Below are 13,779 nucleotides of genomic sequence, written 5' to 3'. Positions count from 1 at the left end.
GAGTGGGATCACATGTGCCGGGGCGTGGCTACGACGCGCGGTGGGCGCGGTCACATGCCGAGGCGGGCGTGGTGACGCGTGGGGGGCGTGGCTATACAGTGGGGGGGGGTCACTAATGCAGAGAGTGGGGTCACATGTGCCGGGGCGTGGCTACGACGCGCGGTGGGCGCGGTCACATGCTGAGGAGGGCGTGGTGACGCGTGAAGGGCGCGTCACGTGGTCACACACTGACCATACAACGCTGAGAGTCAGGTCACGTGGTTCAGGGGCGTGGCCGCGGCGTGCGGAGGGCGTATTAACATGCGGAGGAAGGCGTGGTGACGCGTGAGGGGTGTTGGCCACAATAGCGCGGAGGGCGCTGTCACGTGGTGTGGCGGGCGTGGCCTTGAGGAAGCGGATCCCGCGCTGGGCCGGGTGCCGGTAAGGGTTTCCCGCGCTCCTCCCTCGGTCCTTAAGGGGCGGGAAGGAGCGTGTCGTTGAGCGTCGGACTTCGCATTCTCAGGTCCGAGTCCCGGGTCCTCACTAAGCCCTGGACCTCCCCCCTGCATGACGCTAGGTCGCGCCGGAAGTCGCGGCGGCGGCGGGGCGCCGGACACCTGTGCGGACGGTGGTGGCCCGCGAGGGTCTTTTCAAGCGAGGGCCAAGGCCTCCCTACTTTGATCCTGCAGGCTTGAAGAGCCCCAAGCACAGAGGTGGAGAAACGCTCCCCCTCCGCGCGAGAAATCGCGGCCACGGAAGGGCGAAGGGTGTCGCGTGCCGTGGGAAGGGTCATCTGCTGGTGACCCCAGCTAGGTGTTTGGAGAGAATAGGGGCTGTTAAAAAGTCTTCCAGGCTCTGGAGCTGCACAATAATTTAAAATTTTAAAATCGAAAAAAAAAAAGATTTGTTGGGACATCATCTGTCTTTGGTATTTCATGCGCCCCCAAAGAGTGGTTGGTATGTTAGCACCTGGCCTTGGAGTTAGATGCTGGCCCCTCAGTCTGAGGTCCACTGGGATGTGTAACACAGCAGGAATTAGTGCTGGAGAAAAAGGCGTTTAAATACAAAGGCTAGCAAATGTGACAGGTGAGGAGACACAGGCCAGATTGGGCAAAGGTGTGCTGAGTAGTATTTTTTTATTATTATTTTTAATTGATTATCCATGAGATAGATCATTGCAAAGCTATTCATGATTGGGTTTCAGTCATACAATGATTCAACACCTTTCCCTCCACCAGTGTACATTTCCCACCACCACCATCTCCTGCCTGTTTCCCTCCCAGCATCCTCTAACACAAAGCCTGCCTCTGTGGCAGACACTTCTTTCTCTCTCTCCTTTTGTGCATTATATTTTGCAGCACAGGAACTAAGAGGTCATCGTGCTTGTTCAGGGCATTCAGTATTTTTATCAAGATGGTAAGGCTGCAGTAGCTTTTTAACTGGGTGGCAGCTTTGGGGGGGTGGATCTGACTGCCGAGGCTTCTGGAAATGCTGGGAGGAGGGGAGAGGGTAGCCCGTCCTGATCTCGAGATTTCAGTCACAAAACCCGTATACCCAAATGCAGATCGTATCTCTGTGAGGTTGGTCCAGAGATGATGGAGTCTGGCAGGGGGTGTGGAGGTGATTTGGGATTGCGGAAGCAAGCAGCTGCCTAAAGTTCTACTTGGGCAGGCACCTCTCCGATGTACCCTGGTCTGTTCAGCAATGCACAGGTCTGAGATTAACTGCGCCTTTTGGTCTCTCTCAAGATTTATTTATGGGTCTCTGAAGCAAGGAAAGGCTGGTGAAAGAGCTTATATGGTGGCGTTGGAGTTGGCTCATGGGGGTGACTACTGGTGTTTCCAGGAGTACTGGGAAGTGGGGGGAAGTAGGCCATCCCAACTTGGAGATTTCAGTCACAAAACCCACATACCAGAAGATTCAGCAGATTATATCTTGGTGAGATTCGTCCTGAGATGGTGGAGTCGGGGGGATGGTGGCAATTTTGGATTGTGGGAGCAAGCGGCTTCCAGGGTCTCTGCTTGTTCGGGCACCAGGCTGATCCCCCACCCCCCGACCTACCCTGGTCTGTTTAGCCTTGCGCAGGTCCAAAATTAACTGCGGGTTTTGATCTCTTTCAAGATTTATTTATGGATCTCTGAAGCGAGGCTGGTAAATGAGCTTATATAGCTGAGCCAGAGGTGGTTTGTGGGTGTGGCTTCCACCTACCTAACTTTTAGCCATTTAATTTCTCAGAAACTTAGTCCTGAGTTGCTGAGGTCCAGCCAGAAGCACAGCCGCAATTTGGGGGATCAGGAAGCCTGAAGACATCATCAGGCTGCTGATGTACCCACCCTGAGGGTACAGGTTGACCTGCTGATGGCACCCAAAGTGCTGAGTAGTATTGACACAACTGTGAGCCAGGTGACATGTCAGGAAGCATTGCCTGGAGGACTGTAGAGTGGGATATAGCGAGATGTCCCCAGAAGAGCCACCCTTTAAGCTTAATATATCTCTTAACTGTTTTCATACAAAATGAGTAGAAATATTAGTAAGAAATAAATTTAACACGATTGTTTAAGTGGATTACTAGCTAAGGAAAGGAGAAAGCAATCTGCCCTTAGATGGAATCCCGCTGTGGAGCAGATCTCCTAGTAATCTAGAGTGCTGAACCCCCAGATGAGATCTTGTACTTGAGTTAGTCTCCTAGAAAACTTCCCCTGAGGGAGGGGCTTTATATCTGCTTACTGTTATGCTAATCTTAAACCTCACCTCTGTGTACCCCCACCGGTCTCAATTTCTACACAACTAATGCTTTGATAGAATGAAAAATGGCCATTGATTACCAAATAGCCTGTGGCCCCATTCCTTTGTTCCCGTTTCTTCATTCATTTGTCATCATTGGCTAGCCAGGGGATGGAATACACACACACTTTGAACTCACATAGGACTCTTGTCAGTATGACACTGCCGAGCCAGTTAGTCTATCAACTTTGCTGGGTACAGTATACACAGCAAGGCTTCTGTCATCTTGGGGTCAGGGGACGGGAACGGGGATATTCAAGTTGTCACAGGGCCTGCAGAGACAGATGAGTTGACTTACCCAGAGTGATGTTACACCAGAAGGCTTGAGCACCTAGAAGTCCCGGTCCGAGATAATACCATTTCCTCCATCTTCAGGTTTAAAATATAAGCTATTTGGCTTACAGATTGACACCAAAGCTGCCAGAGAATGGACAGTGAGGTACAGAGAGATGGAAGAATCTTGGATTTGATCGACGATGCTTGGCGAGAAGACAAGCTGCCTTATGAGGATGTCGCAATACCACTGGTACGTTACGGTTTATGCCCAGCACATCACCTGGCAAACTTCGGTACACAGGTAGGGCATGAATGGCACATCAGCGACAGAACAGGGAAGCAAAACTTTGCAAAACTTAACTTGAAACTTTTGAAGAACATCTAGATCAATGTTATTGTTTGAGGAGAACCATGGTTCGGCGAGTTGGCATGATTGGCCCAGTTAGGAGCATTCCAGATCCAGAACCCAAGATTTTCTGAGCCACATTATGTTGGGTTCACATTCCAAAGCCAGAAAACGAGGTGATAAGAGTTTGTGCACCAGTTGGGAAGAGACTAAAAGCAGTAGTATATCAACTTTCTTTATCTTTGTCTTGTTGCTGATATCGTTAGAAAATTCTTGGAAGTAGGTTCCCTAGAAAACATTTGGAAGACACCTGGCTTTCCTTTAGACCAGTTTGCTCCCAGAATATTCTTGAGTACCCTGGAATAGTTTCTCTGGGACAGTGCCCTGCAAGAAGTTTGTTAGGCCTCCGCAATAAGGTTTTCTTTTATAAATGTTTATCCAAAAACCAATTTATGGGCCCAGAGCAATAGCACAGCAAGTATGATGTTTGCCTTGCATGCAGCCGACACAGGTTCAATCCCCGGCATCCCATATGGTCTCCAGCATCACAAGGAGTAATAACTGAGTGCAGAGCCAGGAATAACCCCTGAGCATTGCCAGGTATGACCCAGAAAGCTAAAATTAATTTATTTTAAAAAAGAAAAAAAACACCTGAAGTTATTTATAGAAGCAGAACAAAGAACAAGAAGAACAGTGTCCAGGGACTGTTTTCTTTAAAGCATGCCAGTCTCCTAAGAAAAACTTATTTAATGAAAGACAGTTAAGGTAGATTGCTGCTGTTTACAGAAAATCTATAATGTAGTTCACCTAAATTCCCATTTAAGAATAAGATAAATGGGTCCTGGAGATAGCTCAGAGGCTGGAGCCCCAGGTTCAATCTCTGGCACCATTTAAGTCCACTGAGCATCCCCAGGAGTGAACCAAAAACTTAATAAGGTCATATGTTCAGTATTAATAAAGCTGTGCATTCCAAATGATGAGTCACGGTTGCATTGAAATTAAGAATAGGTAAATGAGAAAGCGTAAGAATGACAACTAAGGGCCAGGGCAGTCGCTTGCCTTCACACAGCTGGTCTGGGTTTGATACCCGCAGCACCTCGTTTGTTCCCCGAGCCCCTCCGGGAGTGATCCCTAAGCACGGAGTCAGGAGTAAGCGCTGAGCATTGCTGGTTGTGGCGCTTCCCCGCAACTCAAATTAATTGCAGAGGATTCAGAGGCCATTTCAGTGGTCTAAGCAAGGGCAAGACATGGAGGGGGTGGTTGGCAAACTCTGGATATATTTATGGCAGGACTTTGGTACTATGTGTGTGGTAAGGTGGGAGGGCAAGGGAACTTTTCGTGCTGACTCCAGGTTGCAGCCTGACCCTGCCACTGATCCATGATCTTTGTGACAGATGGTGTGGCTGGTTTTTGGGATGCTACGTAACACCATCCCCGAATTTGGTGGCTTAAAAACTCCCTCCGTAACTTTGGAGCTCAGCTTTTGATCTTCCTCAAAACCCATCCAGTGGTCCTCAGCTTGGGCAGGGCCTGCTGGACTTGTTTGCACATGGCCCCCTTTCCGCCGACCTGCTCGAAGCTGGCTAATTCAGGACACTTTCCCATATCTAGGAGTCAGTCAGCAGGCTGAGCTAGGATGAGGAGATAACTAGGCGACAGTCACATTGTCCAGCAGACAGCCCAGGCATCTTTGCACAGACATCTCAGGGCTGCAGGAGTAGCAGAGACGAAATGTTCGGCTGCTTGGCTTGCTGTTGGCCGGGACAGGTCTCATGGCCAGTCTGAATCTAACTGCAAAGAACCTGGCCATTTTTGCAGCAGCCATAATGATTGTGTCTGTCATACTCTGTGTTCTGGACACGTCAGCAATTATGTGCTAGCTTCCCCTGACAGAAGTGACAAAACCAAAGTCATATGATAGAAACCATACCACAAATGGGAGGAAATCAAGCCAATGGTTTAAGTAACTTACTAATATCAACTATGAGTAATTATTGGAACTGAACTTTCTCTTTGAAGATATAATCTCTTTATAATAAATGATACACTTGCAGCGTGTATGTTTGAACCTCATTTTATATTTTAGAATAGAGCAAGATATATCTGTAGGTATTGTGAGTGAATTACAGTATTGGCCATGGTTCTATTCACGTTACTACATGTACTGTGCCATGTACTACAGATTAGAATCTAGTAGAAAATTCTAAGTCTGGATAGTGTTCACCCTTTGAAAAAGTACAAATTTAAATAACTTAAAAGAATATGTTGGTATTGATAAACTGGTACAAAGCAGAGTACTGGTAAGTCTTGAAGTATAAAAAAGACTCTCAAAAATTTTCACCAGGGTCAGAGAGATAGTATAGTGGGTCGGGCACTTGCCCTGCAGGCAGCCAACTTAACACATTGTTTTGTTATGATGTGAATTTAGTCTCAGTAAGTTGGGAAAAAAGGCCAAAGCTATTGCAGATTTCCCAAGTGTTACCCTCTGGCTTCCCATGATCAGTCTTGTCATATGTGGCCCTGCTCTGTTCCAAGGGGGCAGACGCATCCAGTGAGTTACATTTTCAGTTTCCCTCACTGAACCTCCCTCCAGTCTAATGTAGTTGTAGACATACAGGTAGTTTCATGATGTTCCTTGTGTTTAAGAAATAGGCCACAAAGTACGGTTTTCCGCTTAAGCAGGCTCCAAATGTAGAGCACTGGGTCATTAGCACTGGTTCCTAGCCACTGTTTGGAATAAGTCTAAGTCGGATCTGTGCATATTGTAATCCCCATCACTGCCACAGAGTGAGACTGCAGAGCTGTTCGCCAGCTGCCTGCCCGTGCTGTGTGCTGTGTGAGGAGCTGACCTGACTAGTCCTGGGACGTGAGGGCTGCTTACTGCTCCTGTTTGCCAGAGAGGAAGCAAAGACTAGGGGTTTGAGTACCGTGCCCAAGTCACCCAGCAGTGGTCGAGTGCTGGGCGTGGCTCCCCAGGAATTCCAGAAGCTTCTCTTCTGGCCCTCCACTGCCCAGCCTCCTGCACTTGTGTTAGAGTCCTCATGCCTTCCCCTGCTGGACTCGGACTTGTGGACACCTGAGCCCTCCCATCCTCTTTTCCCACACCCCTCCCCCCACACACACCCCTCTTCATCCCGAAGCCTGCTTCTAGGCCGTCAGGGGCTGTCACAGCCGAGTATGCTGTCATAGTGAATGTCCACTTTACCTTTTTCAGAATGAGCTTCCCGAACCTGAACAGGACAACGGGGGCACCACGGAGTCGGTTAAAGAACAAGAAATGAAGTGGACAGACCTAGCTTTACAGTACCTCCATGAGAATGTTCCCCCCCTGGGCAACTAACAGCTGGACTTCCCCTCCTCCACTGGTCATCTTTCAGAAATACATGGGTACAAAAAGGTTTCCGTTTTGTCTCCTAATTCAGATCTTCTGGTGCTAGAGCAGCACTCAAGAAGGTACACTGCTCATGAGAGACGGGTTGAGATTTCTCAGGAATGCAGAATAGTTTGCTCTTTAAACCTCAAGTTCTTCATTCACTAGCCCGTGTTTGAACAGCAGTTGATTAAATGTTTGCCTTTAACTCTGATTTTGTCTTATTGTCGGTGTTTAACACTTCAGACTACTTATCTGTGTCCTCTGACACAGGTGCCTGAAGATGTGAGAGGGGAAATAGGAAAGAAGGAGGAAGTTGACAGGAGCAGAATCACTCCCCCGTGTGCCTCAGGAGGAGACGTGTGTGAAGCCTGTGGACAGATTGTACATTCCACTCACCTCTTCCTGACACAGGGATTCCTCACATTCCCTGTGGCGTGTTCAGGCTTCACTACGTTTACATATGAAAACTATGACAGTGACCTCTGTTCTTCCTACAGAGGTGACTTGGAAAAGGTCTTGGGCTAGATGCACCATTAGCTTTATCCAGTAATAGGATTTCTTACTTCCTCAAGGTCCGTAACCTGTAACTGAGATGCCATGGGGTCCACAGCCATGCGCTTGTATAAGAATTTATACCAGGCGAAACCTAGACATTTATCTCCGTCTCCAGAATATTCGCCTCTACCAGATGCTCTCATCCTCTGCCCAGATTATAACTTTGTGCCAAGACACATTGGCTTTTATGCCTTTGATTCCCTTGTTGAGAAACCGGAAATACAATACCAGATGATTGAAATTTCCCTTCTAATTCTTTTCTGCTGGGTCTTTTCATTTGGTCTTTAGGAGAGGAAAAGTAGAGCAAAAAAAATAGAAATTTTCCAAGCTCATCTAAAGCAGAGAGGTAGTACTTCCAGTACTGTAGACCCTCCCCCACGATGCCTTCTGTGACTGCCCTGTTCTAAAATGGGAAGAAATTCCAACAAACATTAAGAACTTCGGAATGTTTATTTTGTCTCTGTAGTTGAGATCAAGAACTGAAAAGATAAATTTTAGTGGGAACCTAGTGGTCATGAAACATTTTAAAAAATTCATTCCATTACCAAGTTAATATATATATAACTCATAATTTTACCACCATGAGTCATAGTGTTGTCACTGGGTTAGAAATTCCGAGGGTGTATTTTCATATGTGGTTACTTCTGAAGTGGGCCTCTTAGTGTCAGTACCCCTATTTCCCCAGCAGGGGGCACCAGGCACCTTTGAGAAAACTGGAGCCACCTTGAGTAAATCCTGAAAACTCACATGGATAAATAAATACGGTGTTTTGTTTGAAAGTGATTCTCCTAACTGAATCTCTCAGTTTTCTGGGAGAATCCCTTCAAACCTGGCCAGCCACATGTGGACTGGGTGGCTCACCTAGTGAATTCTTAGCCTGCACATTGTGGGGGTCTGCAGGTGAGAACAGGAAGTGAAAGCGGCTCAGATCTGGGGCACTTTCAGGAAAAGGTAGTCAGAATGTGGCATCTTGCCCTCCTGTGGTCCCAACGCTCTACCCTGAAGCACTAGGGACGCTCCTCGGATGAGATCGCTTGGATCATTCAGGGATCATCTTGGGAATGGGCCGTTGGACTCCAAAGTTTCCTTCCTGGTGCTGACCAGATTTTACTTGCAGGTGAAGTTACTTCCTAGTTCCTTGCAGTTAGCAGTTGTGATAGGAAGTATCGGGGCTAAGGGCTGACGGGGCCGGGGTGGGGGTGGTGTAGGCAACAGGAGGGTCTGGGGGGCAGTGGGAATGGGGAGAGTTTCCCAGTTAATGGCTTGGGATGGTCCCGGCTAGTGCCTCCGGCCCAGGACAGGTTTCTGGGCGTTTGGCCCATACAGTCACGGGGCTCTGCACTGTGGGGTCTTGTTATTTAGCTTCTGACACTTTTTCTTTCTGGCCTGGGCCCTGAAAATTATGCAGCTGGTCCTCAAATCTGTGGCGCCATCTCTAGCCACCCAGGTAGCTAGTGATTAACCCAACCCACAGGTGACTCACCTGGGGGGTGAGAATTCATGACACCAGGCCTTTGGGTGACAGAAAAATGGACAGACCTAGTGGAAGTGGCCAGAGAGAAGCTGGAGCAGACTCCGCTCCTGCATGGCCTCCTAAAGATGACCAGCTTCCTCCCTGAGTCCTCCGGAAGGGTCATCCTAGTTGTTTTCTGAGCTCAGCCAAGTCTTCAGCCTCTGAGTGACCGTGCCTAAAGCAACTCCTGTCTGGGGCCGGTGTAGCAGGACCAGACGTGTACGTGGCTGTGTACGTGGCTAAGAACTCAGCAGAGCATCACCCAATCCACAGCGTGCCCTGCCTGCCTTTCCTCTGCCTCCTGAGCAACTGCTCTAAGAATCTGTCAGCGTCAAGTCTCTTAGCTGGGGTCGCGGGCGGGAATCCCAACCACAGTCATGCAAGAAGCATTTCTCCCTCAGTTTTTGAGTTTATCCTTTTGTGTTGAATCACATGAAAAAAAGCGGTTTTTTCCAGGTTAAACAGTCACAGTTTCCCGTGTTTTTAGCTAATATTCTTACTTGGAGCCAACTGTGTAGTCATAAACACACAAACACACACCCCACACCCTGGTTTGAAATGGGAGGCGAAGGGTGGAGAATTCGAGGACAGCCCAGTGACTGGAAAGGAAGTGAGGTGGGTGGATGCATAAGCACCCCGGTTATTCCAGGCCTCCACGGTGACTCAGATCCCCTTTATCGTGGGGCTGGCACCCAGGGGCGAATGGGGTTTTCCAACATCCCGGCCAGGATCTTGCCTCCGTTCTCGGCACCCCTGTCCCTGCTTCCTGCCCACCTGCCGACTCGGTGCCAAGCAGTGCCCTTGCCCTTGCCACCCCTCTTGCTTACAGGCTGCCGCCATTTTTTTTTTTTTTTTTTTTTTTTTTTTTGCTTTTTGGATCACACCCGACACTACACAGGGTTACTCCTGGCTTTGCACTCAGGAATTACTCCTGGAGGTGCTCAGAGGACCATATGGGATGCTGGGAATCGAACCCAGGTTGGCCAAGTACAAGGCATATGCCCTACCTGTGTGCTATCGCTTCAGCCCCCACAAGCTGCCCTCTGACCAGTGGGACTTCTTGGGGGAGAGTGGGAGACACCACCCCTCCCGCTTTCCCTGTTGGGGACGCCAGCACCTATCACTGACCAAGACCACTCTGCCTCCCCCAGCCCAGCCCAAGCAGAAAAGAACCAGGCTGAGCCCCGTCGGGCCCTTCTCTGCCCTGTCCAGTGTGGGTGCCATGCTCACTGCTCCATGCCCCATGCTCGCTCCTTCCCCACGCAGACCTTCAGAGGCCAAGATCGATGTCCAGTTCACATTGTACCCCTTAGTGTGAGTACTCATTTGATCATTATACATCGATGTGGAGGCAGAGCTGTAGACTGATTCACGTAAACTTTTTTTTTTTTTTAAGACTAGAGGGTAAGAACAAATTATGGGGAGTCCTATTCTCTAGCAACAGGTTTAAAATAGCAGAGAAAGACATTGTCACGTCTTAATTTTTCTCATTCTGAAAAGGTGGTGGGGTTATGCATGACTCTAGGGGGGAGGTTTGGGTTTGGGGCCACACCTAACAGCGCTCAGGACTTACTCCTGCTTCTGTGCTCAGGGATCACTCCTGGCTCACAGGAATGCAGGGTGGCAAGGAATCATATCCGGGTCAGTAGTGTGCAAGGCAAGTGCCTTATCCACTAGACTGTCCCTAAGGTCCACATCATTGTTTTTAGAATAAAGTCACTACTAGAAAACTCAAAAGAGCACCGTTTTGAGGCCATGGACCGGAGTCCCCGCCTCTTCCATCCGAGGCCTGTGCTCTGTCACTGAGCCCCAGCCCCAGCCCAAGAATAGCATTGCTTGAGGAAAAACAATTTTCCACTGTCTTTGAATAAAGAGCTGGAAGGTATATAAAAACTGTCAGGATTCAGAGCCCGCAGTCCATTAACATTCAGCAGGAATCCAGGCTTTGGGCAAAACCGGCTGGGAGATATAAGGTAGATGAGATGTGAGATTCTTCTTGAGACACAAAGCGCAGAGTCATATTCTCAGAAGAAAGAGGACACTGTAATGGGGCACAATACTTCTGAAGCAGAGGGACAGATGGCTGGATTGATGGCGGGAGGGAGGAAGGAAGGGGATAGAAAGACAATGTCCCGGAGTGGGGAATCAGCAAAGGACCAGCTCCTGCCAAGTGAACTTCGCAAAGCTTTGTGAGACCGGTAAGATGGACTGGGTTTGCATATCGAGATTTTATTGTTGGAAAGGTGCCTTCTGGTGATATTCTCTCACTTTTGGTTCTGTCCCGGTTTTTCTCCCCCTCACCCTGCCTTCCCGCTACGGCGAAGTCCTGGTATGCTTGAAACATACGAAGTTCTTTTTAACTGTTGTCAAGAAGGGGATGTCAAAACATACTGCATTTCATGCCTGTGAAGCACTAAAGAAAAGTGCTTTAAAGTGCTTTTCATGCAGTAAAGAATTGTTCTGTCCAAAACTGAGAAACATGGTGGGCAAGATAAGCATCATAAACAGGTTATTACAATGCCAGCGCGCGTTGACAGCTACCTGCACATTTTCTGCTTTTGTCAGCAGAATCAGATGAAGTGCCCTCAAAGGAAGTGGGAAAGAGTGAGGAGCTGAACCCCTTGAGGCAACTCAGCAGAGATTAAACAAAGCCTAATCGAGATCCCCTCCTGATTAGCTGATGACCTGCCTATCTCTTCTTTAGGAAATGACAAGCCCCTATTTTAAAGACTCTCCAAATGTGAGGTGATAGATGAAAATTTAAGCATTTACATGGGGGGTGGGGGGTAAACTTTTGTTAAAGCATAATAAGATAAGTTTATTGAATAAATTATGTGAAATGGTTGATTTCCCATTTAGGAAATTAAAAACTAGATGAGAACCGTACCTCATACCACACATTGGGAGTGGTTTAAAGAATTAAATTTTAAGGGTCCGGAGAGATAGTACAATGGGCGTTAAGGAGCTTGCAGCCGACCCAGTTTATATCCCAGCAACTCCATATGGTTTTCTGTGCACCGTCAGGAATAATCCCTGAATACAGAGCCAGGAGCAAGCCCTGAGCACTGCCAAGTGTGTCCCAAAAGCCAAAACAAAAAAACAATAATTGAATACTTCATAAAATTTGAAGTGGGGTTGCCTTCCTAAACTATACAACCAGGATCCAGAAAATATAAAAATAGATAAATTTGAAAGATTTCTACATGACATGGGGCTGGAGCAATAGCACAGCGGGTAGGGCATTTGCCTTGCACACGGCTGACCCAGGTTCAATTCCCAGCATCCTCTGGGGTCCCCCTGAGCACCGCCAGGAGTGATTCCCGAGTGCAAAGCCAGGAGTAACCCCTGAGCATCGCCAGGTGTGACCCAAAAAGCAAAAAAATAATAATAATAAAATAGATTTCTACATGACAAAAGCTGCAACATTAAAACAACCAGAAGGTGAAGTTTGGGAGGGATGAGGGGGATGGGATCACACTGAACTATACTCAGGTGTTGCTCCTGGCTCTGCGCTCAGGAATTACTCCTGATGGTGGTGCTCTGGTGGCCATAGAGGATGCCAGGGCTCAAACCTGGGTCAGTTGTGTGCAAGGCAAGCATCCTACCCATCTTACGATCTCTCCAGTCCCCAGAAGGTGATTGTTATATAATAGACAAAAGGTTTTGTTCCAGGTAACCTGTTTTATAAATTAATTTTTTAAAAATGAGCTAAATAGAAAAAATGTGCAGTAGACATATTCATAGGGAAAAATATAAAAGATCTTTTTAAAATCCATGAAAATGGGATCATGGTAGATGTTTCCGATTGATTTGCTCCTTGCTCACCTCCTTGTAGCCTGTCTCGGGCCCTGTTTGAATCTTCCCAGGCTCTGCTTGTGAGCTGGCTTTCCCTGCAGAGATTTGAGTGGTGGCACAGGGGGTTGAGGGCATCTTTATTCTTTGTGTTGTCCGAGTCAGCTCTTTTCTGACATCAGGGTTCTGCGTGTGCAGCGCCGTGGAGAGGATGCAGGGCACACATGCAGCTGAGACCTTCCTTGTGGTCCTGGAGACCAGCCTTGCCGACGCTTCCTGCTCGCCACCTTGCCAAGTCAGCAGTTGGGGGCTGCTTCCACAATCCTGTTTCCTGATCTCAGCAGAGATGCAGTTCCTGTGGTAGATGGACCTGGCCGGAGTTCGGGGAATCAGTCCTAGGCGCTCAGTCCCGAATCTGCTCGTCCGTCCAGTTTCCTTTTTAAGTTTTGGTTTTAGAGCCACACCCAGCAGTGCTCAGGAGTTACTCCTGGCTCTGCACTCAGGAGTTACTCCCTGTGGGGTTGGGGGACTGGATGGAGTGCCAGGGATAGAACCCGCATCTGCCATGTGCAAGGCAAATGCCCTACCCGCTGTACTCCAGCTCTCAGTTCCCTATTTTAAATCAAGCAGTTCCCTTTTCCTCTTTTTACCTTTGCACAATTAATGTTGCTTTTGTGATCTATACATACGTGAACTCTGACACAATGATCAGCCTTATTTGTGTAATCACAAAATAAATAAGTGATCAGGGCAGGCTGGTGATGTGGTCTCTCTCGCTCACCACGTGTGTTTGATGGCCAAGAGCCACTTCCCCCACCCCAGCCCGCAGCCACTGCAACCAATGCAGGAAGGAGGGAATAGGGCCAACAGGCTGGTTGGTGATCAGTTGCCGTTTATTCCATTCTCCTCACATGCCTGATCCAGTCTCACTGAGCGCCCCATTCCAGTCTCACACTGGGCCTCATTCCCATCTCCTCCTGTCCCCTACGCTAGTCTCTCTGCACTCTGTCTCGCACTCTTGGTCTTCGGTCCAACCTCCAAGCATTCTGGGTAGCAACCATACCTAGGTCCATTAGCACAATCAGCACATGAAAGCCCTTCCTCATCTGCAGCCAGGAGATCTGCTCAGGGTAAAATATCACCTAGGGGTGTGTTTCTCCT

General features: G+C 48.3%; 1 protein-coding gene across 1 annotated transcript; it reads left to right on the top strand.

The window, feature by feature from the left end:
- Positions 1 to 324: 324 nt before the first annotated feature.
- On the top strand, positions 325 to 6,969 carry ANAPC13 (anaphase promoting complex subunit 13). Its single transcript, XM_056121855.1, has 3 exons — positions 325 to 420; positions 3,168 to 3,289; positions 6,600 to 6,969. The coding sequence occupies exons 2-3, from the start codon at positions 3,191 to 3,193 to the stop codon at positions 6,723 to 6,725; spliced, it is 225 nt and encodes a 74-aa protein (XP_055977830.1). The 5' UTR covers positions 325 to 420; positions 3,168 to 3,190; the 3' UTR covers positions 6,726 to 6,969.
- Positions 6,970 to 13,779: the final 6,810 nt, after the last annotated feature.

The sequence above is a fragment of the Sorex fumeus genome, unplaced genomic scaffold (assembly GCF_029834395.1).
Source record: "Sorex fumeus unplaced genomic scaffold, SorFum_2.1 ptg000044l, whole genome shotgun sequence".
Lineage (NCBI taxonomy): Eukaryota > Metazoa > Chordata > Mammalia > Eulipotyphla > Soricidae > Sorex > Sorex fumeus.
Note: the sequence above shows the minus strand (reverse complement) of the source record. Positions and strands in the feature narration are given on the sequence as shown.

Excerpts from the sequence above, each read along its gene's own strand:
- ANAPC13 (XM_056121855.1), top strand. The coding sequence starts at position 3,191 with ATGGACAGTGAGGTACAGAGAGATGGAAGAATCTTGGATTTGATCGAC. Across the intron at positions 3,290-6,599 it reads AGGATGTCGCAATACCACTG|AATGAGCTTCCCGAACCTGA; the intron begins GTACGTTACGGT and ends TACCTTTTTCAG.